The following is a 25,150-nucleotide window of genomic DNA, read 5'->3' on the forward strand; positions in this document are numbered from 1 at the left end:
TCACTTAGAGCAGGAATGGGAAACTACTGCACCCTATCCTCTGTTTTATGCAGTTTAGTCAGGTAAAGTACAAGTCACCCAAGCAGCATCTTTTGTTGGTAGCTAAAGGTGTTTTTAATTGGATGGTCACAGTGCTGTTGAAGAATGATAGCTAGAGTGAGTTTATGTGCAAGTTTTGTTATAATTTAAAGCCTTGTGCTGCATGAAGAAGGGTAGGAGAGAGGATGGGATCTGGCACCTTTTTCCATATTCCCTTTCTTATGGACCCAAATCACTCCTAAGGAGCTGCTGACGTGGGAAAGTATCAGCAGGCTTCCTTATAAGTGAGCATTTACTTTGCTTTTTGCTTCCATTCTTTCAGCCTACAGACTGTGCTGCAATGAGAACACAAGGACTGAATAATTTAGGCCTGATGTGTGATACCACACAATAAAATGGCTTAGCACAGTACAGGTTTCCATATACTAATTTAGGTGTAGTGTCCTATGTACATGAAACATACAAAAGGTCTGGGCTGAGGGCTAAGAACAATTGGAAAACACAGCAGAACTTTCCTAATCTCTGTGTATTTTTCCACTCTGTCCTACGGAGCATCTTCATTCTCACAGTTATAAATGGTATAGTTCAAGGCATCTCTGTTTCTGCTCAGAGGAATTTTGTCCTTTGCACTGTCCATTTTTATGAATTTGATATCAGGTGAAGTATCACAGAATATCTCAAGTTGGAAGGGGCCCATAAGGGCTATCAAATCCAAATCCCTGCTCCTCACAGGACAGCCTAAAGCCAAACCATGCCCAGGAGCATCAGGCAGATGCTCTTTGAACTCTTCCAAGTGGGTCTGTGATGACTTCCCTGGTGACTGACCACCTTTTCAGTGAAGAAACTTTTCCTAACATCCAATCTGAACTTCCCCTGATACAGCTTTGTGCAGTCTCCACCTATCTTCTAAAGGAACCAAGTGCTTGGGCATGATCTGGTATGAAAAAATGTCCTCTTTATATAACATTAGCATGGAAATGAAGCCCTGATTATTTCAATTTCAAGTACTAGTGTGGCACCATTTTTGTGCCATGTATTGTAACAGTAGGAGATGTTTACATGCCAAAAGATAGCATAGTTAAATTGTATCAGTTATTTTCAAGTTACCGTAAAATGTACTTTTATTTATTTCCTTCAAGCAATTTGTTAAACATGGTTCGCTTCTGTTAGTAAAGCTGTAGTGACACTTCTTGATACTGCAGATGTGGAAATGTGCTAGGTGCATAAATGCACATAAAATGTTGTGGTCAAAGTTGAGCTTCCTTTACAATGAGTTCTTCACAAATATAGTATGCAAATATGGAAAGATTTGCTGAGACTGCATTCTGGGCATTTCTTTCCTTTAGTCATATAACCACTTCTAGTATTCAGTTATCTGAATATCACTGATTGTCTGGATATCTGAGATGCATTAGGTCCAGATTGCAGACAGCTTGTTAGTTATTCATGTTCCATTTCTTTAACTGATTTTTAAAAATTAGAAGTATTTACCTCATGATATAGGTCACAAATCTTTAACAGTGCCATTAATGTTTCTAACCAATACAGAACAGATAATGCAGCAGGTTAATGTATTGTCCAGGCTGACTGACTTACAAAATTGATGGAAAAAATGATTGACTTTAATAAGTAGTTTTCTAGCATGTGGTCCTTATGAGATACTGCTCTGAACAGAATATAAAGGAATCCTGTGAAGAGGAGCTGTAATGAAGGGCAAGAATAACATGCTGTAAGTCACCAGCAAAGGAAAAACAGGCTTTGAGAGTGGTGGTGAGCAAAGAGGAGAATGGGCAGCTGTGATGTTTTCTCTTTGATGTGCAGGATCTCTCGGCAGGTTTTCTGATGAGGTACAAGCTCGCCAAGTACAGTGGCAAGGCAGTGTCCTGCTCTTCTGAGCCCTGTTTAGGAAGGGAGCATCTCAGGCATGTGGTGGAGCTGGAGCCCTGATTTTTCATCCTGCTGTCTGAGCTAATGGACAGAACTTGTAATATTATGTGATATGCTGTACACTATATACTTGTGCCAAAAAGAGCTAAGAAGATACTGAATATAATGGAGTGGCCCCCCCTGAGCTGCAGGCTGAGCAACAGTTGCACTTACTTCACTGCCTTACATTGTCAGTTTGATGGCAGGCTGCAAATCTTTGTGTGTATTAATTCAAACAAATAGATAGATATAATTTTTTATTCCATAATCAAGTGTAAAGAAAAGCTGAAAGTATTTTCTTCTGTGAGTAATGAAAATTTTAAGGAGGTATATGTAATAAAGCCCTCAGAGGAACAGATACTTTCTGGCTTTAAATGCTTCACCTCAGAGAATCATGGCATTCTTTAGGCTGGAAGAGACCTTTAAGATTATCAAGTCTGAGCACATCCCTCTGCACTGCATCCCTGAGCAGCACATCTGCACAGCTTTTAAATACTCCCAGGGATGGTGACTCAAGCACTCCTCTGGTAGCTTGTTCCTAGGGCTAGGTTGACAGCACTTTTGGAGAAGAAGTTTTTCCTGGTATCCCATCTAAACCTGGTGCAACTTAAAACCATTTCTTCTTGTTCTGGTGCATGTTGCTTGGGAGAAGAGATCAACCCCCACCTTGCTACAACCTTGTTTCAGGACAGCATTTACCCAGTTCTTGGTCTGGTAACGAGTTTTGAGTTTTGAATGCATTTACACTTTCTTTTTTTTACCAATCCAAAACTCTTTTTACAAGGTAACCAAGTGCTCTTAATCAGCGTTGATGACAGGCGAGCAGCAGATTAGGTCTAACACAATTTATAAAATTCTTTGGAATTACAGACACTGTGGAAGTATCAGAGTGAAATGTTGCTGAAGGTGTGTTTTTTTAAACTTCAGGCTGGGCGATGCAGGTTGCAGCCTTTGTTTTCGTTCAGAGGAAGTGGGAGAACGACAAGAGTCACTTCAAAAAAATGCTGGATTATTTCTGTGACATTCGTGAACCGCTGCAACTCCTCATCTTTCCAGAGGGAACTGATCTCACAGGTAGGCTGTACTTGTCATCTTCTCAGGGAATGTTCAACATGGAAATTGTTTGTTGTTTATGGAAAGAGTTTAAGAAAGTCCAAGGCAGGAGCAAGACCTGGTTCTCATGGGTAGTAGAAATGATAGTAAATGATCAAACAATGTGCTGATTCATGTGAGAGGCACAAACACAGTTCCACTAGGAGACTTTGCAGTCTTCCTGAAATAACTTACATTGCAAAGCATCTACTGATTGACACTGATTTTTATTGGTCAGTACTGTACATACACTGCATTAGCAAAAGCAGATTTCAGGACCTGGAATATATCACTTGCATGCTCCTATTTCCTGAATTACTGTGACAAAATCATTTCATACCAATGAGGGATCAATTTCAATCCCTAAGAGGGATTGAAAAGGACTAATGATTCTATTTGATTTCTTGCCCAATGTTTTAAGAGGGGAACATGGAGATACTTGTTCCTTAGGCCATGTAAGCACTGGAAGCAGTCTCTATCTGCCTCTATAAGGGAAGTGTCTCTGTAAAACAAATGTTGAGATAATCATAGGAGTAAATGTAATGAGTTTGACCCCGTAGTATTAATTTTTAATCAAATATCTACCTTGATACAGGTATCTTATGGCATCATTAGGAAGCTGTTAATCAATGTTGAAGACAACTCAAGTGCCTATAAAAGAAAATACTGTATGAATGTTCTGTGGTGGTTTGTGCCTCCAGCATGATGCCTGATTTGATAAGTGTTATCTTTAAATAGAAAATGAATTGCAATTAAGCTTCTATCTTCTGGCTTATTTTAAAGATTTTTGCTATACTTTTCATTGCAGATATTCTCAAATCATATTTGATTGCAAAGACATGTCAGTAAGTAGTAGACATGGTATAAAAATAACTAACATATGGTGCTGTTTTTCCTTCTATATTCCAAATATCCTTAAAATGGATATGTGTGTAGTATTCAGATGCTATCACACTGTAGGGAATTATCATCACTTGATCAGTTTTCCTTAAAGAGGATAAATTCATTGAACATTCTTGGACTTCTTCACATGACATGTCTTGTTGAATTGGTTATCTTGTATCTAAAGATAGGAAAAAGGATGGAATTTTCTTCAGTAAAAAAATTGTGAGGCCCTTGGACAGGGTGCCCAGAGGAGCTGTGGCTGCTCCATCCCTGGAAGTGTTCAAAGCCAGGCTGGATGGGGCTCTGCTCTAGTGGGAGCTGTCCCACCCTGCCCATGGCCAGACGTTGGAATGAGGAGATCTTTAAGGTCCCTTCCAAACCAAACCATTTCAAGATTCTATTAAATTATCTCACTTCAACTTTTTTTTCTTTGAATTCATGAGGAACTGTTTCCTCCTAGCTCAAATTATGAGGTACAATCTGTATCTTACTCATGGAGTAAGGAGGCACCTCCTTGGAGCACTCACACTTTCTGAACAGGTGTTTCCATCTCAAGATGTCTGAAAGAATTGGATTGTTTAGAATTTATCCATAAATTTTGTATGCCTTCTAATCTCTAGAGGAAACTAGTATTCCTGAGAGACAACAGATTTTTAAAGAATTGAGGAAGCTTTGTATTGCAGGTTTAAAAAAGATTTGGCTGAGGACTGAGACAGCCACAGTGTGTTAACATTTGTGCTGCAGAGTCCTAAAGACAGTGGTGAGGATGCTCCCACCTGAATGCAAAGCTGCTTAAGGAAACACAGGGTTTTCTCTGTGCTGTAGTTACTGATTTAAATTGCTTAGGCTAAACTTGGTTATAAGTTGTTGATCCCTCCACTGAGAAACTCATGGGAACAAGTTTCTTTATTTAATTAATTTTAAAAAAAAGCTAATTGAATTTCTGGACACAGGTTGTTGACAGATTTTTTTTTTTCCCTTTGGTAAGATAATTCTGTTGTTCTGATTTCCCTTCTTTATGCGTGTGTAACATGTTCTCTTTAACTCCACAAAGCCCAGTGGAGATGTACTAACTGTGCTGTTCTGCTGAGGCCACCACAGGTGGGTGTGAGCGGCCCAGGAGGAAGCAGAATGGTGGGAAGGATGGAGTGAGGGATAGGGAAGACAATAGGGCACTGCTGTGCTGGCTTCTGACATGTTAAACTGTTCTTTGTTTACCACTCTTAAATTGCCATCAAGTATTGAATGCCACTTGGATACTGCATTTGTGCTTAAAAGGATGAATACAGATGGACAAAACTCTGTATTTTTTTCTCTGGAAGTAAATAGCTCTTCCTCTCTGATTGTCCTCACAGGAAATACTGCTTAATATACATTTTAAAACAGTGTAGGAGACAGGAAAAAATCCCTTGACAAGCTAATCCTGACCAAGCAGTAAATGTATGCCATATGAGAATGCTAGAACATAATGTATGTACCCTTTTGAAGAAATTATTTTCAGAAAACTGTTGCATTATTGACGTATTAGGACCTGTTGCAATTTCATGTTCCATCCTTTAGAATAAGAAATAAACTGCTTTTTTTCTGAGCAGTTTCTCAGAATTGTAGGGAACATTTTGCAAAAATAGAGGCAGTGACACTTGTTTTCTGGCCAAATGGTAAAACTGCTAATTACTTCTGAAAACAAAATTCCTCTGATGCTTAAAATGAAATGTAACATTCTGCATCAATGAATAGCAGAATTGCTGTGCAGCTCTGTGCTGCTGTCATTTCTTTATCCTCTCAGTGGCCATGTGACAATGATAGATTTACTTCTCTTTATAATATTTTCAGGTATTTGAGAATGAGATTTCCAAGAAATGTAAAATATGACTGTATTTATATTTTGCCTGACTTTAAAGTGGTGAAGTACTTTGCTGTGGGAGATGCTACAGAAATAAATTTTAGAAATAGTAATGTCCTGAACCCTGAACACTGTATTTGCAGACTGGATTGTATAGGGGCTGAGGCAATAATTACATAATTGTATACTTATTTCTGATAGGTTGGCCATCTTTTCACTCTGGAGTACTTGAAGGTTAAAGCTCAAAGGCATTTTATTGTAATTGCTTAAAAAGAAGCTCTCAGCAGGTAAACATGTAGCCAGGCTTTCTGAAGCCCTGAAGAAAACAAAGCCACCATGAGTGTCATGCTTCCAGAAAGCTGGAATACAACCCACCATATTGCCTGCTCTTTTGTTTTTCCTGGTGTTCCTTACAGGACTGTTTGTAGTCGTTCTTCAGAAAGCAATAACGGAAAAAAAAAAAAGTTGCTGTGTTGCTCTGTGCCTGGTGCAGCCTGATTTCCTCTGGATTTGTGTGTGCATCCCTGTACATGTTCCTTTCTCCACACCAGTGCTCCTTTCCCATGTGTTCCCTTCCGTGTGACGTTTCCTGCCCAAAGCTCCTGCTGCTGCCTGGGCTGTGCTGCCCCGGCCAGTGCTGGGGCACCCAGGGGGCTCTGCATGCTGTGCTGAGAGCCCTGGCACACCAGCAGCCTGCCCTGCACTCTCCCTGACCCACATCTCTGCTCCCAGAAGCTTGCCTTTGCCCAGCGTTTTCTGAAGCTTCCGCTGGGCTGGATTGTCTTTGAACCTCTTGTCCCTGATAAACTGTGTTTGCAGGGGGCAATAGCTTCAAAAGTTAAGGGGAACAAACAGGTGGACAGAGTGTGATTGCACAGAGCTTTTTTTCCTTGAGGAGCAACTAAAAAGCAAGTAGGAAAGCTTGCTGAAGTTCAGATTTTGGCAGGGGTGATGTGATGTGGATGACAGAAGGTAACAATGAACTGCAGTTGGATTTTTAACTTTGCTAGTAAATGTGATGTGCTTTGGTAGGGCAAAGAAAATATTGATCAGAAGCACTGAAAGGGGTTACTCTAACGTGGAATAGGTTGAAAGTAGCACAAGTAAGAAAAATTCCTTCCTTTTTTCTCCAAGTATTAACTGTGAGCCAATAAAGCTTTATCATTTCTATGCAAACCTCTAATAGGAAAATAAGGATTTTATTTTTTATCTAATTTGAGAGACTTTTGGAGTACTCATTTACTCTTTCACTGTCTGGCACTAATATAATTTGAGAGTACTTGAAGTCATAGAAGAACATGCATGTTTTTATCAGTGCGTTTTTATCACAAGTGAAATTAAAGAAAAGGGTAGTACTTAATATCAAATTTCAGCTCACAAGCTAAAAATACCATTTTACTAAAAAAAGGAAAAAATTGTTCATTTTATGCACAGCTTTTCAGGAGCATTTCTTTAAAATCTGTAACTCAAAAATAAAGAAAATGTGTTAGCAACATTTCTTCCTTCAGTTACTTTAAATGAAATTTTGAGGTGTGGTGCTTCTAGAAAATGCTGACTTTGAGCTTTGCCAGTAATTTTAGAGTGTGGCAAATGGGATTTGGAGAAAAGTGGGAAAAACATAATGAAATTATTTACCAAAGGTGGCACAGGAGCACAAAAAAACCTAAGAAGTTTTGGCAAGAACCCTTACATTCTTGTATTTTTGTGTAGTTTGATAGTTGCTCTGCAGAAAAGTCTAAAGACTCAAATAAACTGGATGGTTGCACCTGTCACCACCCCAAAGAACATGCTCTGGGAGCCTGCCTGCATTAGCTGAAGGAGACAGGGAAGGAGAGGCAAGTTGGTGTGAGATCTGAGGAGACAGGGCATGAAGCAGCCCTGGAAATGTCCCACATCACCCTCAGCTGAGAAACTGGTGCTTTCCATAAAAATGAGCTATTGTCCTTATTCCTTTTTAAAAGCAAAGAGAACCAAGTGGTTAAAATACTCCTAATAGGAATGATGAGCAAAAACTTGGAGACTAAATTTGCTTTGAGTTTAATACAATGTAGGAAAGAAAATACTTGTTCCTAGAAAGCAACACTTGCTCAGCTCTTCAGAGGGCTTGGTGATAGGGGACATTACCTTTAGCCAGCCAAACGATGTGAGTGGCTTTTGGAGACTGAGGTAAACTGAGTGCATTTGTAGGACCTGTTTCAAGAGCTGCTTGATGCTATTTATGTTGGTAGTTTAGAAGAAAAGAACGTATGTTTTTCCTCTTTTTGAGGAAGTTTTTAGGCATCTTTCACTTTTTTTTTTTTTTTATGGAGCGATAAGACATCTGCATGAGTTTTGCTGCACTGACAGTGTAGCCTGGTCTATTGATTATGGGATTTTAAAGAGGCATTGGTTGTGTGAATTCCCTCAAGCTGCTGAGGATGTAAAAATGGGTTTCTAATTTCCTGGATTGGTTTTCTAACCTCTAGATTTCACAGAACGGGGAGCATTGCATGTTCTGCCTTTTGTTGCCTCTGGTTCTGAGCAGCAGAATTTGCTCTGAATCTCCCCCAAAAAGTTTGGGCACTGGTGTCTGGCACAAGGATCCTAAACAGCAGTGGGCACCGAGGTCCTTACATTGGATGAGATGGCAGTCAGAACATTTAGTCATAAGTAATAAAAGAGCAAGAAACTGGGGTTTTTTGCAATGCCAAGATTACAGAAGGGGGAGGAAGGGCATCGTTCCTACTTTTTTGTAGTGTGGAGGCTTATGCTACCCTTGCTTTCAGTATATCATCAAAGCACATTGACCTTCCTGAGTTGCTGTAATAAATAATGTTTAATGCACAAAGACCTGTGGCTTTATAGTTGTTAGGAAGGGGAGAGGGAGATGATTTTTCCAGATGACAATGATCGCTGGGAGCATTAATTCTAGTTGTAAAATCCCATTACACTAGGGTCATGCAAAAAGGGAGGGGAGCAGTCTCTGTTATATAAAACTTACAGTCCAGAGGCAAGACAGGCATACAAATGTCAGGAAATAGCTGAATAGTGTTGGCCAGTGTGCTGATGTCCAGCTGTTCACACATTTCAGAAAGGCAGTGTAGTAAAGGGAAATTTGGAAGATGTTTTGCAGATGTTTACAGTGAGTTCTTGCCAAGTACAGGGAGGTGCACTTAGAAGAAGTTTGAAGATGATTGCTTCAAGCTGATGGGCACTGGAGGTCCCAGATTTTTCTTGCAGCATCAGTTGGGTTTTACTCAGAGAACATAAGTGCCCTTTCACTCCTTGCTTATCTTTAGTGCAAGTAGGAGAGTTTTGCAAACACCAAGGAGCATTTTTGTGCTCCTTCTGAAGCAAGGTGCTAGTGAGCAGATACACAGAGAGAGTTCTGAGTGCTCATTAACTGTGTGCACTTTGATGTGCTTAAAACTTAGAATTCTTGTTTTAGACTGCTTACCTTTATGTAGATGTATATGGCACTTGTGTCTCAAAGCTCTGATTGACTTGATTTGCAGATTTTCTGAAGTGAAACCCAAACTTGGATATGCTGAAAATGAAGAATATGATACTTCTGTCCTTTGGAAACAACAGTACATCATCTTAAGAACTTTTGTGATAAATACATTTAAAACATTTTACTCAAACCATTCCAGAATCTGGAAAGGAACTCTTGATTTTGGTAGTTTTTATAGGAACAGACTTGGTCATCAGTGTCATTTCTTAGAAAATAGTTTTTGTTCATGAGCTAATACTGGTGCACCTAAGAGGTAGAACCTGTTTTTTTTGGAGGAGCATTTAATAATTACCAGATTACTGTTGCCTCTTCAGCCATTCCAAGTCTGGCTCATGGTTCCCTTTGCAACTTTTGCCATTGCAGTGAGAGTCTGCAAGGCAAGTCCCCTTTGCTGATTCAGAATAGTCATTTGCAGTATTGAATGGAGTAGTAGTTGAGCAGACAAAAATAGATATTCTGACTATGTGGTTAAAGACATAATGTATATGTCCAAGGGAAGATAAATTAAATTACCTAGCCAAGCGTAATTTTAGTCTTTCACACATTCCATAATTTTAGCAGTGCTTTTTGAAGTTATAATATTTTTCAAGTATTTGTATGTTTTGGTAATTTGGCAAGAATTAAATCTTTGGATCCTCTTTGCTGAATCACTTGCTTGGCTACTGTGCAACAGCTTTCCTTTCCTTCAAATCACATGGTCAGGAGATCTGTGCAGTGAATCTCAAGGCTTGCATATATGAAAAGCAGCTCTCTCAGGCATGGAAACAGTAGGTCACAGGGAAAAGATATTTAGTGTGGTGATATGTTATAGCATTTATTAATTGGTTGACAAACCTTTAGAAGGGGCACCAGCATTTTTGAGAAATAAAGAGGTCATATAATTTAGGGACAAAAGAAAGATGGGGGAATGTTACATTACAGCAAAAAAGAAATCTCTCACTGCTCTTGATTTGTTCACTTGTGCTATTGTACTTTTACAGGAAAAATTGGGAGGACTGTAAAAGGAAGGATTTATCTCTAAGTATCACTTATGTTAAATGATTAAACAGCAATATGTTTTCTATTACTTTATCTTCCATCTCTGTTAAGCTTAACTGTGGACCCTTAAAAAATAAATTTTTGTTTTAAAAATAAAATAGATTGCTCAAGCAGTGATTTTTTTCCATACATCTGTTGCTGGGATTTTGTCTTTTAAGCACCTGTAAAACTTCATATGTATGAGTTATTTAATAAGTTATTTGCTCAAATTGATTTTTGCCATGTTGCCAAGGGAACGCTGCAGATGTCCATTGCCTTTTGGCCCCAGGGGAGGCACAGCAGGACCTGCAGTAAAGAGCTGAATGTAGCCAGCAAAGTCCTTTTGGCTGTTGACTGAGGCTGCTTGGAAGAGCCTCCTGCACATCACAGGAGAACAAATTGCCTCCTCTCCACCTGTCTCCAGAAGTTTTTGCTTTGGTGTCCTTGTCTTCCTTGCTTAGCGGGCTCTCTTAGCAACCAGCTCTGGAAGGCCTTTGGTTTTCTCATGAGTTTTTTTGATTATCAGAGGTTTGAAATACATTTGTCATGGGGTTTAGCCATGGTGCTTTCCAGCTGCCTTGCATGTACTGTGTGTACAGTGGCAGGCATGTGTTGTGGCACTGAGATGCTTGGTCAGAAAGTTAAAATGGGGAACTGTGTGCAGCACAGGTTGATGAATAAAACATGGCAAGTTCAGAATGAAGATGTAAAATACCATTTTAAGCTATTAGATTAACTGCTTTCCTCTTTTTAATATTTTCTTTCTGAAATAAGTGTAGTGTGGTTAAACACTGACTTCAAGGTATCTCTGTAATATGAAACTTACATTACTGTATGTTGTGCTTTTTGAGTTGAAAAAAACCCCAAAACACAGTTGAGCCAATTAATACACTGTAGAATGGGTATTGAAGTGTACAGAGAGCTATTAACAGACTTATAAATCTCAGATTGCATTTGATAAAGTATGAAAGATTTGCTGATGATTTGCTAAAATGAAGTGAGAGGGTGAAAAGGCTTTTCTTGCAATCCACATGCCTCTTCCTCATACCATGGTATGGCCAACTGAAAGCACACTTGTGTCTGCCTCCACATCCGTACTGTATGAGCTGCTGTCGTGTCCTTCCTGTCGTGTAATCATTCCATTTAATCCATGGTCTGTGTGCACAGTAACACCAAGTGCTGCTTCTCCTTCTCTCCTCAGACAATACCAAAGCCCGCAGTCATGCATTTGCTGAGAAGAACGGACTGAAAAAATACGAGTACGTGTTACACCCGCGAACGACCGGATTCACCTTTGTGGTTGAGCGTCTAAGGGAAGGTAATCCTGCCCTGTCCTTGTTTTTCCTTTAAAATGATTGTAACATGGAGAGATTTGAGACTTGATAACAGACACTGATATCATCAGGAGGTATGCAGGGAATGGAAGCAACTTTTGTGTTGTTTAGTTTTAAGTATTTTAGCTTGTTTAGCAGTCTTACATCAGAAATCAGTGGAAAAAATCTCAAGGAAGTTCAGCCTGTACCGTCCTCAACCTCGAGTGGGTGGTTGACACTGAACACACAGGCACGTATATCACTGCCCTCTCAGAAAAGGCTTCTGGGTTTAATTCTGAGAGCTGGGTAAATGAATTGTTATGTTAAATGGACAAGGGGAATGCACAGCAGCATGGAAACTCAGCAAGTCAGCCGCCCAGTGCTGCCAGATGTTTGGGGTGATGGTGACTCAGAGGAGCTGTGTGAAATACAAGTTGTGCTGCTTGGCAGGGTAGTGGGCAAAAAAATGTGTGATACTTTTTACCCAGAAGTGGTTTTCCATCCCAATATTAATCTAGGCATTAGGGTTGAGTCCCTTTTACAGGAGAACAGAGTATGAAGATGTGATTGTTACACTGAGGTGTCTGGGAGTTGTTTTGGGAATGGGCACTTTGAGGAGGCTGAGGCCATCAGGATGTAACCTTTAAATGGTACAGATGTGGCAGGGATTCAAGTACAGATGAGTGAATATTTGCAGGATATATGGTTGAAGAAAATAAACGTACAGTAGATATGAAGTGACTTTTTTATAGGCTGGTTCTTCAGGGAAAAGCAATTCCAGATCTTTACCACATGCTGGTTATTTTGACTGCCAGAAGAAGAAGTTTGAGATTATTAAAAAGAATAGGGGCCTTCTGGTAGGTTTTTTTCTAGCTGGAATCTTTGCTTGGATTTTTGAAGGCAGACCTGGCTTGCATTTTACCTGCTTCCTTCTAAGCAGATACCCTAAAATCACTGCAAGCACTTTGGAATTTTGTCCAGCTGGACAATCCCATTTATCTCTTTGACCCTATTGCACATTCAGAGCTGGACACCTTCGATTTTCATCTCTCTTGAATGTTTATTACTCAATTTGCTGTAGTAAAAAAATTTGCCACATGCACAGTTTCAAAAGCTTCCTATACTTAAAACTTCACAGCATTAAGTTAACCTAGTGCATAACAGTATTTCAAACTGGAATAAATTTTCAGTTAAAGAAGTGTTTTCTACTTGAAATATTAATAACTGTAAAAAAATTCTGTATTTGCTGCAGGAGCAAGCTTTGTGGTATACAGTAATTTTCTAATTTCATAAAAATGTTTTTCTCTTCCATTGCTCTATGAGCAATCTTTGCAAATTAGGCGGTTGGGTTATGAAAAGGAAAATATTTGAGGCTGATTAACTGATTTTATGCAGTAGAAAGCTGGGGGAAAAACAATAACAGTCCAGCCTTTGAAGTGGTTTTACATCTCCTTTTTATTTAAGGCAGGCAAATATTGTGTGAAATATTAATGTCCCTTTTGTGTTGAATTTACTAGATATTGGATACTTTGAAAGGCGTTGTAGGCTATATATATATTATAACTGTATGCTATTATGTAGTAAATTGTGTGGGAGAAGGTAGTTCAAGTAGCATTTTAAAGTACTTGGTTATTACTTGTTAATTTAAGAATTGGTTTTCAACTGCTTCCAAGTGTGCAAAATGGGGACCATTTGTGTTGAAAAGTTTTGGGGTTTTTTATATATGTATATATATATATATATAACTCATTTGTAGTTGCTGCATTTTAAAATACTTCATTATATTTTATAGATGTGCAAATATATATCAATCTCTGTCTTTTCATCTGTACAGTATGGATATCAAGGTTGATATTCAGATGCAGATGGCCCAGTTGATACTTGGTGTTATTGTGCATCTTTGGTTTGAGTTATAACTTAAACTGATAGAATGCTTTCTTATAATCCTAATTTCTGATGCTAGCAGTAGTAAATAATACCAGGACTGTCAAGGGACATAGTGTTGACCTGAGTCTCCATTTCTGAATTGTCTTAATGCTACAATCATAGTAATAATCATAAAACCAGATTTGATTTTTTTTTTTACTGCTCATACCTGCAGGCACAAAGCAGTGTGTGTGACTTCAACATGTAGGAGGGAGTGGTGGTGATTTTAACATGTTTATGTCTTTGAAAGTATTTTTGTGCATAGATGACAACCTTACTGCCCTACAGCTCTCCTGTGAATACATTTTGGCTTGTGGCTGTTTTCCATTCCTGAGGCTCAAGTGTCTTTTCTTCAGGCCTGTGTACATTATTTTGCTCCAAAAATAGGTTGATGAAAAGAGGGGGGAAATGTAATTAGAAGTTTAACTGCTTTTCAAATGTTGAAGGAACTAATTTAATTTGGCAAGAAGCCTGATAAATATGCATCACAAGCTGTAGCATGAAAGAATTACCTATTATTATATAAAAATGACTATTAGTGACCCTTCTGAATAGGAAATAAAGAATCAGGTGAAAATAACCTTCAATAAAATTTTGCCTGTGTCTGTGCAAAGGACTTTGTTCCTGGAGGAAGCACTGCCAGCATAAACCAAGCTCTTACCTGTTCTTTGCTTTCCATAGGTGGAAAAAAGCACTCAAACTCCTCTGGCTGGCTTCTCTTTCTTATAGGGTCATTATTTCAACTATTTGGGGGTTTTGGCCCATAGATGTTGTGGTGATGGTTTCTAAGTCACTGCTGAGATTATGGGAGCTAAGAAAAAAAGACCTATATGATGTCCACCAAAAACCAATAAAAGATGTTTAGGTAGTACATCTCCTTGGCTTTTGACTCATACCTTTTCTTTCAGCATTCTGATTCATCCAAGTGGTAGCTCTTTCCCCCTAAGCTGTCTCTTCTAAACAAAAATCCACATAGAAATTGACTGGTTTTTCCTTTCATTATGCTCAAGTGCCAAAACAAGTGCCAAAAAATCCATAACATTGTTGTCTTCTTATTCATAGAAACTATAGAGTCACCCAAGAGTAAACACAGACTATGAACATGCTTTAGATGTATAATTAATCATAGATATACTCAAGAGAATAAGGACTTAAGCTGTTGCTAGTTTTCAGGCAAGAGGTATCTGGTTGGTTGACTATTGATGGAAAGCTAAGAGAAATAAAATAGGTGATTTGCTTCTTTCTAATTCTGTTCACTTGATCAAGTGAATCATTTGTCTTGTCTGCACTGTAAGGAATCCTGATTTCCATCAGCACCTGGTAAAAAACTACTAGAGATTTTTGCTGTGTTTCTTTGGGGAACAAAGATGAGCATTTTTTGAAAGACGGAGTAAGAACATGTGAATGAGCAATAGAAAGTGAACTCCAGCCTCCAAAATGAGGATTGATCATTACTTTTTTTAGTTAATCCCTCTCTTTAGCCATCTCCTAGAATCATATTTAATCCTTTTTTTAAGACTGAAATTCTGAGTAGATGTTATTTGTGGAGTAATTTTTGGCAGAACTTGGGTTAAGGTAACTCATCTCTTTTTACAAAATGTGGGACTTTGAAAAGGGCTGAAATGTGAAGGAATTTAAATAAGACCTTTATAAAATCATGCCATTAACAATGTTAATTGAAAACATTTGTGGTTTGTATAATGTTCTTGAAGATCCACTTTATGAGATCCTTCTGTAAGAGGTCAGGAGGTTACTCAGGAATGACGTGTAGGTTTTCAGACCTGTTTGTATTTTGTAAAGTTTTTTCTGAAGTGCCAAATGACATTGAAAGTTCAGCTGACTTGAATGCTCAGTTTCAAAGAGATGGAAAATAATACTGGTTTGATTTGATTCAATATTGTCTGGATTCATTGAATTACATATATTATCTTGGCATAATATCTGTAATTGTGGCCAAATAGTCTGTCAAGAGAAAATAGCTGTTTACAAATGTTTCCTTAAAATTGCTTCATGGCTTTTAAGCATTTTCTCAGGACTAAATAAACAGTAAGTGTTAAGACAGAGCTAACACTTTAAAGCATCATTAGAAGATTATTCATGCTTTTGTAGACAGTCATTTCTGCCAACATTAAATTTAAACTGACCTCTTTTTGACACTTCCTCTACAGCCATCAACAGTCTTTAATAGCTGGATACATTGGACTGGATGTTCCCATTGTGGGGTTTATATTTTACTGGTTGTACAGTATAATGACTAGTCAGAATTAGTTGTCTTATTATAGTATTTCAGCTTTGAATTTATTTCTGGTTCATAATTAGCCAACTGAAAAAAATATTGCAGATAACATCTGCCAACTGCAGGATCCCAAAATAACAAAGATACAAATTTAACATGCTTGCCTTCATTGCACATTCTTACTGATGGAAAGAAACTGTGATTCTCATCCTTTTTCCATGATTGATTTAGAATTGATAGTTTTGCCCTAAAATTAATGTTTATACACACACAGTTGAAGCTAATCTGTATCTTCTAATGTTCATACCTGGGTTTTGCAGTTGCTTCAGTAATTACATGCAGGTATTCAACCTGATTCATGGCTAGGGCAGGAAAGTTTTCTTTAGGTGTTCAATCCAGGTTATCTCTATATAACACTGTAAACGCTTTAATCCTAGGATGCTTAGTGACTATTTAGGTTCAGTAGTAGTGTAGATTCAGATTTTCTGGGAGTTAGAGTATACACATATGCATATTTATATACTGAACTCTTCATGGCATTTATTTGGGTTCTGGTGCAATTTGCTTACACGGCACTTTTGAGCTAATAATGTAGAGAGACAGTTTGTGATTTGCAGATCAGTGTAGAAGGCAGTCAGTAGGAGATGATGATTAACAGTTCCTGAAAGCTGACACGTGGTTTGGCTCCCCTTTGCTGAGGTGTGAAGTAGCCAGGGTTAGGCATCAGGTCTTTGTGAGCAGTGCCTGGACATCCTTGCTGTGCACCAAGAATATTTATTAATGAAACCCTTCAGCTTCAAGTAGCCAAAGTTTATGAGCTCTCAGAGCTTTTTTGTTACTCCAACTTTGAAAGAGAGGCAGGAGGTTGCTTGTATGAGTTGATGAAACATCAATGAGAAAAGCTACCAGGGGTCTTGTCTTCTGGTGTTGATAACACTTATGTCCAAAGCACCTTCAGCTTACAAGGCAGGTGCCATTTGTTCTTTCAAACATAAATCAAAGTAATACCAATTTCTAAGTGTGTTAGATTTTTAAAGAGAAAATTGATGCAAGTGTGAAAATCAGGTCTACTCATTGACTGAAATGTTCAGGCTGTGGTAATAGGGGTGTGTGAATGAATAAATGTGCATATTAAATAAACTGCTTTTTATTTTGATTACATAGTTTCTTTCCTCTTCACATATATATTGGGTGAGGCATGTGGGTCTCAATCACAGAAGTGTCTGCTGAATTACCTGTAGAGGTTTTATGTAGCAGGACTGCAGCAGTTTCCAGGTTTGTGCATAACTTGTCTTGTGTGTAACAAAAGTATAGGACATAGAAAGGCCCCACATCAAATTACAGAAAATGTTAGATTTGTTCTTTCAACAAAATTTAGCCTCCCTCTTTGTGACTGAACAGATTTCTGACTCTTAAAATTATACATTGGACCACTGCCAAAATTTCTGTGGGTTTTGGCAAGGCCAGAGCTTGTACACTGACCAGCACTGCCATCTCTCAGAGTAGCTCTTGCCTGTTTGTGCTGGTTGCTCAGTTGTGTAAACTAAAACCAGTCTGGTTTTGAAATGGGAAAACATAAGTGTCTACATCAGCCTTAGCTTTGGGTCCTCAATCAACTAATTTCCCCCGTATGTCCATCAGATTTGCAGAGATTAAACAGCAGCTCTAAACCATCATTCCTTAATGCAAGGAAATTCTTTCTTCAGGATTTCTTTTTCCTCTATGCATGTGTTCCTCCCAGAGTCATGTCACTAAGTAGATTGATACTCTGAAATTACTGAGCTATTGTAAAAGAGCTTTGAGCAAGTTTTTAGCTGAAAATGCAATATTAGAGCTTCACTAACTGCTGTAATTGATCTTCTGCTTTTATGAGAATTGGATCCTGTGCATTAAATAGCATAGCCTTTGATACAGAAATATCAGTATGTAAATTAAAGCTTGCATACTTTTTATGCCTTTTGTGTCTCAGTAAAAAATTCATAACATTAGTCATATATTAAAAAAAGCAGGGACCTGGTTCAAAAGCATGCTTTTATCACTGGGCATGTCTGTGAAATTCAGCAAAGCAGAAAATCGGATGCAGGCTGTTGTGCTTTATTGCAAATGCTGACAGTTGTCTCTGTACTCTGGAACATGGGAAAGGGCAGCTCGACTTTTTCCAGAATCATGTTAACCGCTGATGATTACCATATCTTGCAAACAATCTGCGTGTGTTGGCTGTGATGTGCTTCTCAGAATGAGCACCAGCTTTCTGTTAGATATTTTCTGGCCTTCGGTACACGTTGAAGTTTCTGTTTCTCTTCTTTCATGTCTTACTGGAGCAACATTCTACAGTGCTCGCCCCACCTCTGTGGAAAACAGTCCATTGTTTCATTCCTCCTGGGAAGGATTTGCTTTTTCCGAATCACTCTTTTCTGTCAACCCCCATCCTTTCCTCTTTCCACCCCCCACTGCTATTGAGAAGGGAGCAGAGCCTTTCACTGAAGAGTTTATGGTGTAAGAATCGCTGCCCCTCCAGTGTTTGCAGGGTGACACGTTTGAGTCACCACACATCTGTGGTATTCATCGGAAATATTTCAGGTTTTACGTTCTCGAGCCTCTGAACGTCCACCTACTGCAGTAATTCCCTTGCAGTCTCTCACGTGTGAGTCATGGCTTGTGACAAGCAGATACACCATGCAGTGGATCATTTTCCATTTACCTCCTCACAGGTTATTAATAGTTGCAGTGGTAACCATACTAAAAACTTAGCATTTGCCAGCAGTTACCCCACAGTGGTATTAGAGGTTTCCACTGTTTTCCCTTGACTCGAATACACAGTATCTGTGGTAACAATGTGGTAATGTTTGGCGAGGGTGGACTTTTTTAATTGCTTCAACTGGAGGCCTGGAACGATGCTAGCTCATCAGATCGCATATGTAAAAACTAAGCTTGGCCACCAATGAGTTCAGGAAAAGAGATTTTTCAGGAAAAACTAGAATTATTTTCTTCAGAATTATAAAACTATTCCTGCTCTTTGATTTTATGTTTATTTTCTCTTGAAGATATTTTTAAGAAAGATGTTTCTAGTAGTTAATGTGCTTTGACTAGGTGGTGGACCAGGACTGTGAGTAACAAGTTGTATCTGCTGGTCTAGACTGGGTCAGCATCTCTCTGGGTGTATGTTTTGAAAGGTCATTCATTGATTTGTGTGTTTTGAGTACTGAGCTTTATGGCTGTTTTTAAAGACTTAGGACAGACAATAGGTGAGCCTGAGGTAAAGTACAAGTTCATTAATTACTCCTCTTTCTTGTCAGCCAATGATCCAACAATTTGCAGATGATCTTGGTTGGATTGGTAGCCTATTTAATTATTGCTGAAGTTGAAATTAATTCCTATAAGCAGAGGAATAGTATTGGCATCTATTTGTTTCACATGCTATTACCACATGCTTTACACAGCTTACCCATTTCTCAGCTTGGTTTATTAGTAAGGCAGATAATTGCTTCAAGCAGTCTTGAGTAGAGAGGAACCTAAACATACTTTTTCCATAGTCTCTTTTTTTTTTGTTTTTTAACTGCTTTAGTTTCCGTTAAGAGATGATGTTTCCTGATGTGTTTTATTAGAAAAATAGCAGCATCTACAGGCTGAATAGACTAATCCCAAATCAAGAGTCCTATTGTACAGGAGATTCTCAGTCATTTTTTTGGATTCTCCAGTCTTCCACTTTTTGCAGATGCTAGCTGTTTTTATTTCCAGCTGCATTAAGGTTGCTGCAAATGTGTTTTGTGTATTCTTGATAACCACTTTGCTGTATGAGTAATTACTGGCAGGGGAGAAGGTCCATGGAGTATCCTTTCAGTTACTGGAAATGTTGGAATCCTCAAACTGTTCAGATATAGCCTCCAAATCTGTAAGATAGTAATAAAGCACTCAATCACATCTACTTGCAAAATATGCTGCTTATGTATCATTAAATCTTAAGTAGTTCATTTCTTTCATTCCACTGTTGCAGTTTCAGCCCTCCTCCCAGTCCCCTGCCACTATTTTCAGGATATAAAAAATGAGCCCAGCATCAGACTTTTCCAAGCTGACTCAGATCCCTGAGTTTAGCAATCATTTGCAAGGCTCTGCTCCAGAGATGTTTGAGCAGTGCCGCAGCCACGAATCCTGCATGTTGCTATGGGACTGATACTGAAAAACGAAAAACATCAGGGGGCAGAGGAGCTTGGGAAAAATTGTAGTAAAGCATAAATGCTTTTTAAAATAGATTTTTATCAAAACATAAACTTCAGCATAAATTCAACTCTACACCTCATTCATCACTTTATATGTAATCTGAAATATTCCTGTCTTTGGGACTTATTTTGTCAACCTTTTTCTGAACTGCAGGATTTTGGAGGGCAGGAAGCAAGGTCTTGGCTCTCTGTGTTCTCACTAAACGTTGGTGGGATAGAGGAAGGATTTCCCTTTACTGCCTGTATGCCATGCCAGTAATTTGAAGTGCAACATGTAGTAAGTGTTATAATGAAGTATATTACAGCTGTAGGATTTGAATATATTTTCCCATAAATTCATTTATTTGTAGAATGATTACCAATTAAGAGTTGGAGAACTGTTTTAATACACGTTTGAGTCAGTAGTGTCTCTCTCTAATTCTATTTCATACCATTAAAAACAAATAATGTCTTAAAATAAGCATCTCTGAAATGCCTATCATCTATATTTAGACTTCTGCAAAACTGTCATTTTGTTTGCAAAGATAGTAATTGTTGCCCTTGCAGTCTAGCAATAAAAATAAATGCTCTTGATGATTATTAAATCATTCCAGAAGCAGGGTCCTGAGCAGGGCTTCTCCTGATCACTGGTCCTTCACTGCTCTGCTCTGAAAGGAGCCAGCCTGACCTGATGGATTCTGGCATGGCAGACAGTAAGGACATCTATTAGGAGAAAAGAAGAGCCTGCACAATAAATAAAAAGAAGAGAAGCATTTTGAAAATGCTTCAGAGACATTGGAATTTGTGAGCAATGGCACGTTTGCCTTGCCTTGAAGTTGCTATGGGTACTGGCGTTTAAAAGCCAAACACAGAGGGCAGGCCTTAGGGACATAAGTCCCATTTAAGATCCTGTAAGAAAGGGTGTTCTTTTAAATTTGCTTGGATGCTTTTGAAAAATCATCCCTCAAAAGCATTCTTTGTCTAAGTGCTCTGCAGGTTCATCCTGTCAGCAGCACCATTGTGATTTTAACCAGTTGACTTCTGCCTTCACTTATCCAAAAAGCATTCCTTCCAATGGACCTGAAAGCTCCCTGCCATCCTTTATCAGCCCTTTGCTTGCCTGCTTTTGTAGCTTGTACCAGAGAATTAAATGAAACATATGCTCAGCAGCTCTGTGGCTCCTTCTTTCCTCCCCATTGCTCACACCCCATCTGTGAGGCCTGTGCCTTTTTGAGGCAGGGATTTTGTTTTGGTGTGTCTGAAACACCCATCTCACTGGTGCAGAAGCTTTGTTGGAACAGGTAGCAGTTAAGCCACAGCTGTCTCAAACAGGGCACTCTGCATGCCCACAGCATTGCAAATATTTAATAAACCTCTTAATAATACATTCCAAACTGTAGAGGCTGTAGAGATTCACCAGGATTTATGCTACCTGTGGTGCTGACAAACTGAGTTGACATTACACACTGAGACACACATGTAAGCATGCTCTCAGTGTTCAAATATATACATAATTTCTGATTTATAATAGCAGTGTTGTACATTTGGATAGAACATTTTCAAAGGATTATTCTCCTCCTTGAAGGGATAAGTTCTCTTGACTTTCAGTCTTGTGCCTTTCTATTTTCTGGCACATGTAATCAACCAGCAGCATATTCTTTTTCATGTGTTCTTGTTTGAACAGTAGTGGACAGTACAGAATTCATTAAAACTGAACAGCCAAAATGCTGATAGAATATAATGTGCCTGTGACTTAAATGGTGGGGCTTTTTCCTGTGAAGTGTGGTACACTGTGTACATACACAACTGTATGTATATAGAGGAGTTTTGGTGGCAGATTTCCATCTTTCTTGGAAAACTGTCTAGGACAAGGATTGTAAAAACCCCATTAACACAATTACAGAAAACAAATCTTATTAGCCTTTGTGAATTTATGCATAAGGATGTATGCCCCATGAGTTTTTACGAGCAAAATGGTTTTACTTTGCCGCTCCCTCTCAGCTGACTGAAAGCACTGTGGGCAGACCAGGACTGCTTTGCACCCAAACAGAAGAGATTGTTGTTCAGAATGAGTTTCACTGGCCTCTTGCTGAAGGCCCATTGCTGCCTCTGAGCTGGGTGAGGGGAGGAACTCAATTAAGTAGGTGCACATTGCTTGGAAAGTGTTCAGGCATCTGCTGTCCTGGATGCCCTGTCCTGATCTGCAAGTGAAACTGCTTCACTTCTTTTCAAATTAACACTGGAGGAAAGTGTCAAGCATTCAGATTGTGTAACTAAATACTGAGAAATGGGAATTTCAGGAAGGGAGGTTGAATGCAGCCCTCTTGTGGTGTTCGCTTTGGAACAGGAGAACAAATGTGTTTTGCCAGTTTGGTATTTTCTTTGCTTAGAATGACAAGCTTCTAATAATGTATTTCATGCTTTTTCGTTTCAAACTATAGTAAAAAAAAGTCAGAATGGAGAGCTTTTGCTGGCAGGACTTTGAAGCTGATCTGCTGTCTGAGAAGCTATGAAAGGATAAAGAAAATTCCATAATCCGTAACATTTTCTGGAAGAGCCCAGGACCTGTGAACCTGAGGAAATGCAGTTTCATCCTAGGAGAGAGGTGGAATTTAGGAGAATCTGGTCATAACTCCTGAAATGTTTGCCTTCATTTTCAAATATTCTATAGTAACTCTTTTACAGCTGTTATTTCAGCATTGTTTTCTCAAAATATTTTGCTATCCAGAAACACATTCCTAAGATATTTTCATTATTTTAGTAGAAGAGTTGTGGAAAATACGAAAGGATGGAAATAGTGGAGATAGATGAAAGAAATGAGAAGCTTGAAGATTCATACTTTGACAGCAGTACATGCATCCACATGTAGATACAAAAATGGGGTTTATGCCCATGAGTAAGTCAGACTACACTTTGGGAAACAGTGGCCTGTCAAAGAGATACATGCACATGGTTACGTAATAGGCATCTAGCTCTCAGATTTTCTTCTCTTAAGAAAAAAAAGGATAAAAGTCCCCAAAACAAAGAAATAAAAGACCACACAAAAGCTTTTCTAATTTTCAAGTGATATATTTCTTTGTTAACTTTCATGACAAAATTTTACTTCTGCTTTATGGAGCAGAAATGTCATGTTGCTTTTTCTTCCCTGGAATTTGCTATGCATACCTGATGTGGAAAAAAATTCAAGAGCTGTCTTGAAAAGGAGCACCAGCGTAGTTTTAATCCCAGAAGTATGACACTTCACAATAATCATTCTCTGAAAAATACTAAACACACTAAGAAACCAATTATAAACGAATAGGAACATGAACAGTATGCTGGTCAGGCTTTTGTCACAAAATAAACAAAGACTGTTGAGACCTGCATGTAAAATATATTTTGTCTGCTACTTTGCACACACTGTAGCTAAAATGGAAAATTCTGTAGAGCTGAATGATAGCACTAAGTGAATTGGCATTTGCAATTAGTTTTCCAGTGGTTTGGCAGTATTAATAATGCAGCAGAAGGACAGGATATCCTTCAACTAAGTCAGTATGAAAAAAGGTTTTCATTAGCATTACAATGAACTCTGAGAACCAGGTATTCTTACTCATGGGAAATAAGGTTTGGGGAAACAAATTTTGTGTTTGAAAATGTTGGGTGAATTTTGAAGCATATCTAAATGTGACTGTTATCAGAGAATGGTTTTAGAATAGTTTAAGGATAAAGTGTCTTTCTCAGGCTGTTATTGTAATTCATAAGATATTATTTTCGGCAGTGTTTATTATACAAAAGAATGTTCAGAACCAGATAAATACACAAGGGAGCCTGGTTAACTAGGAATAAACCAAAAGAGTTACTTAAAGTTACAAGAGAAACAAAATGCTGACATAGATGAGATAAATTATTCTTTCTGTTGTTTTTCCATAATACTCTACTTTGGTCAAAACCGAAGAGCAGTAACTAATATATTTGCATATTTGTGGTTCAAATTTACATGAAGATTTCAAACATTCTGATTTATCAACCAAGGTAAAATGAGATTGAAGCAATCTAGTCCAGAGGAGCAGATTCTTATCAGCACAACCTTGGCACTGAAGTAGATTAATTGGAAGCCATCTGATGCAAGTTGCTGACAAGGAAGGGGTAGAAGAGGAAGCAGAGTGCCTTTATGTAACTGATGTCACCACAGGCCACTTGTGTTTGTCACAATGGTCAAATTAGTCTAGCCTTAATACCATAGTGTGCAATTCTGCTAAAATGGAGCTGCCTTTCTAGCAGCCTACAGCAGCTTTGGAATTGGTCCCTTTGCCAGTGTACCCCATCCTGAACAGCAGCATGCTTAGATTTTAGCCTGATGGCCAGCTCCCTCTTTATCAGCCAGTAAGATCTTTTAGGTGAATTACAATGTGTGCTATTACACAATAGCTCAGGGTCATCCAAATTCTTAATCTTTTCCACATACTTGGTTAGAGTGCTAGCAGGGTTTTTAGGAAGGGTCTCTTCCTACACTTCCCTGCTATAAACACTCCAAATACACTTCCATGTAATACTTTTAAGTCATTGTGGGTCTGTCCTCTGCATGTACTGATGCCTCTCCCTCACATAGGCCTGCAAGAATGTTCTAAGTGGCATCACAGTTCTGCAGAAGACCATTCATTCTTCAGTGTTCCTTCTCTCTTACACCACCTGTATTTTTTGGTTTTTTTTTTTTTTCTTCATGTGAGAGCAAAGGGAGGAAACTCTCAAATTCAAGAGAATTAAGAAATCTTAAGCATTCCTGATTTTGGTTATTGGACATTTCTTCTTTCTGCTCTGTGCACCCACCACCATATTCTTGCTCTGGACCTGACTACAGTGCAATTAATTGCTGGTAATTTCTATGTGTTTTGCTCAGCTTGTTGTCTTGAAAGAAGCCATAACTTGGATAAGCCCCTCTCTCAAATGTGAAAAATATGATGCTTTGCTAATTTTCTTCAAGAAAGTCACTACAGATCAGACATTTGTCAGAAGAACCCTTCTGTAGCCTCTGTGAGATTTCTGCTCTGCATACCTCCCTCCAAGGCAACCCTGGTTATGCTGGTGCCTCAAAGTTGCCCAGTACAACAATGTTTTAATCCAGCATACAATGGATAGAATTTTTTACGACACAACAGACACTTGTGATAGTAAACTTCCAGCTCAACACTGCTGAGATGTAGGTGG

General features: G+C 38.6%; 1 protein-coding gene across 5 annotated transcripts in view; it reads left to right on the forward strand.

The window, feature by feature from the left end:
- The window catches only part of LCLAT1 (lysocardiolipin acyltransferase 1), a 111,706-nt gene that overhangs the window by 49,563 nt on the left and 36,993 nt on the right, over nucleotides 1–25,150 (forward strand). For all 5 annotated transcript variants that reach the window (XM_058801054.1, XM_058801056.1, XM_058801052.1 and 2 more), the window contains 2 exons: nucleotides 2,893–3,039; nucleotides 11,497–11,613. In XM_058801054.1, coding sequence (XP_058657037.1) covers nucleotides 2,893–3,039; nucleotides 11,497–11,613 — 264 coding nt within the window. The remainder of the gene's footprint in view (nucleotides 1–2,892; nucleotides 3,040–11,496; nucleotides 11,614–25,150) is intronic.

Source organism: Ammospiza caudacuta, chromosome 3, assembly GCF_027887145.1.
Source record: "Ammospiza caudacuta isolate bAmmCau1 chromosome 3, bAmmCau1.pri, whole genome shotgun sequence".
NCBI lineage: Eukaryota > Metazoa > Chordata > Aves > Passeriformes > Passerellidae > Ammospiza > Ammospiza caudacuta.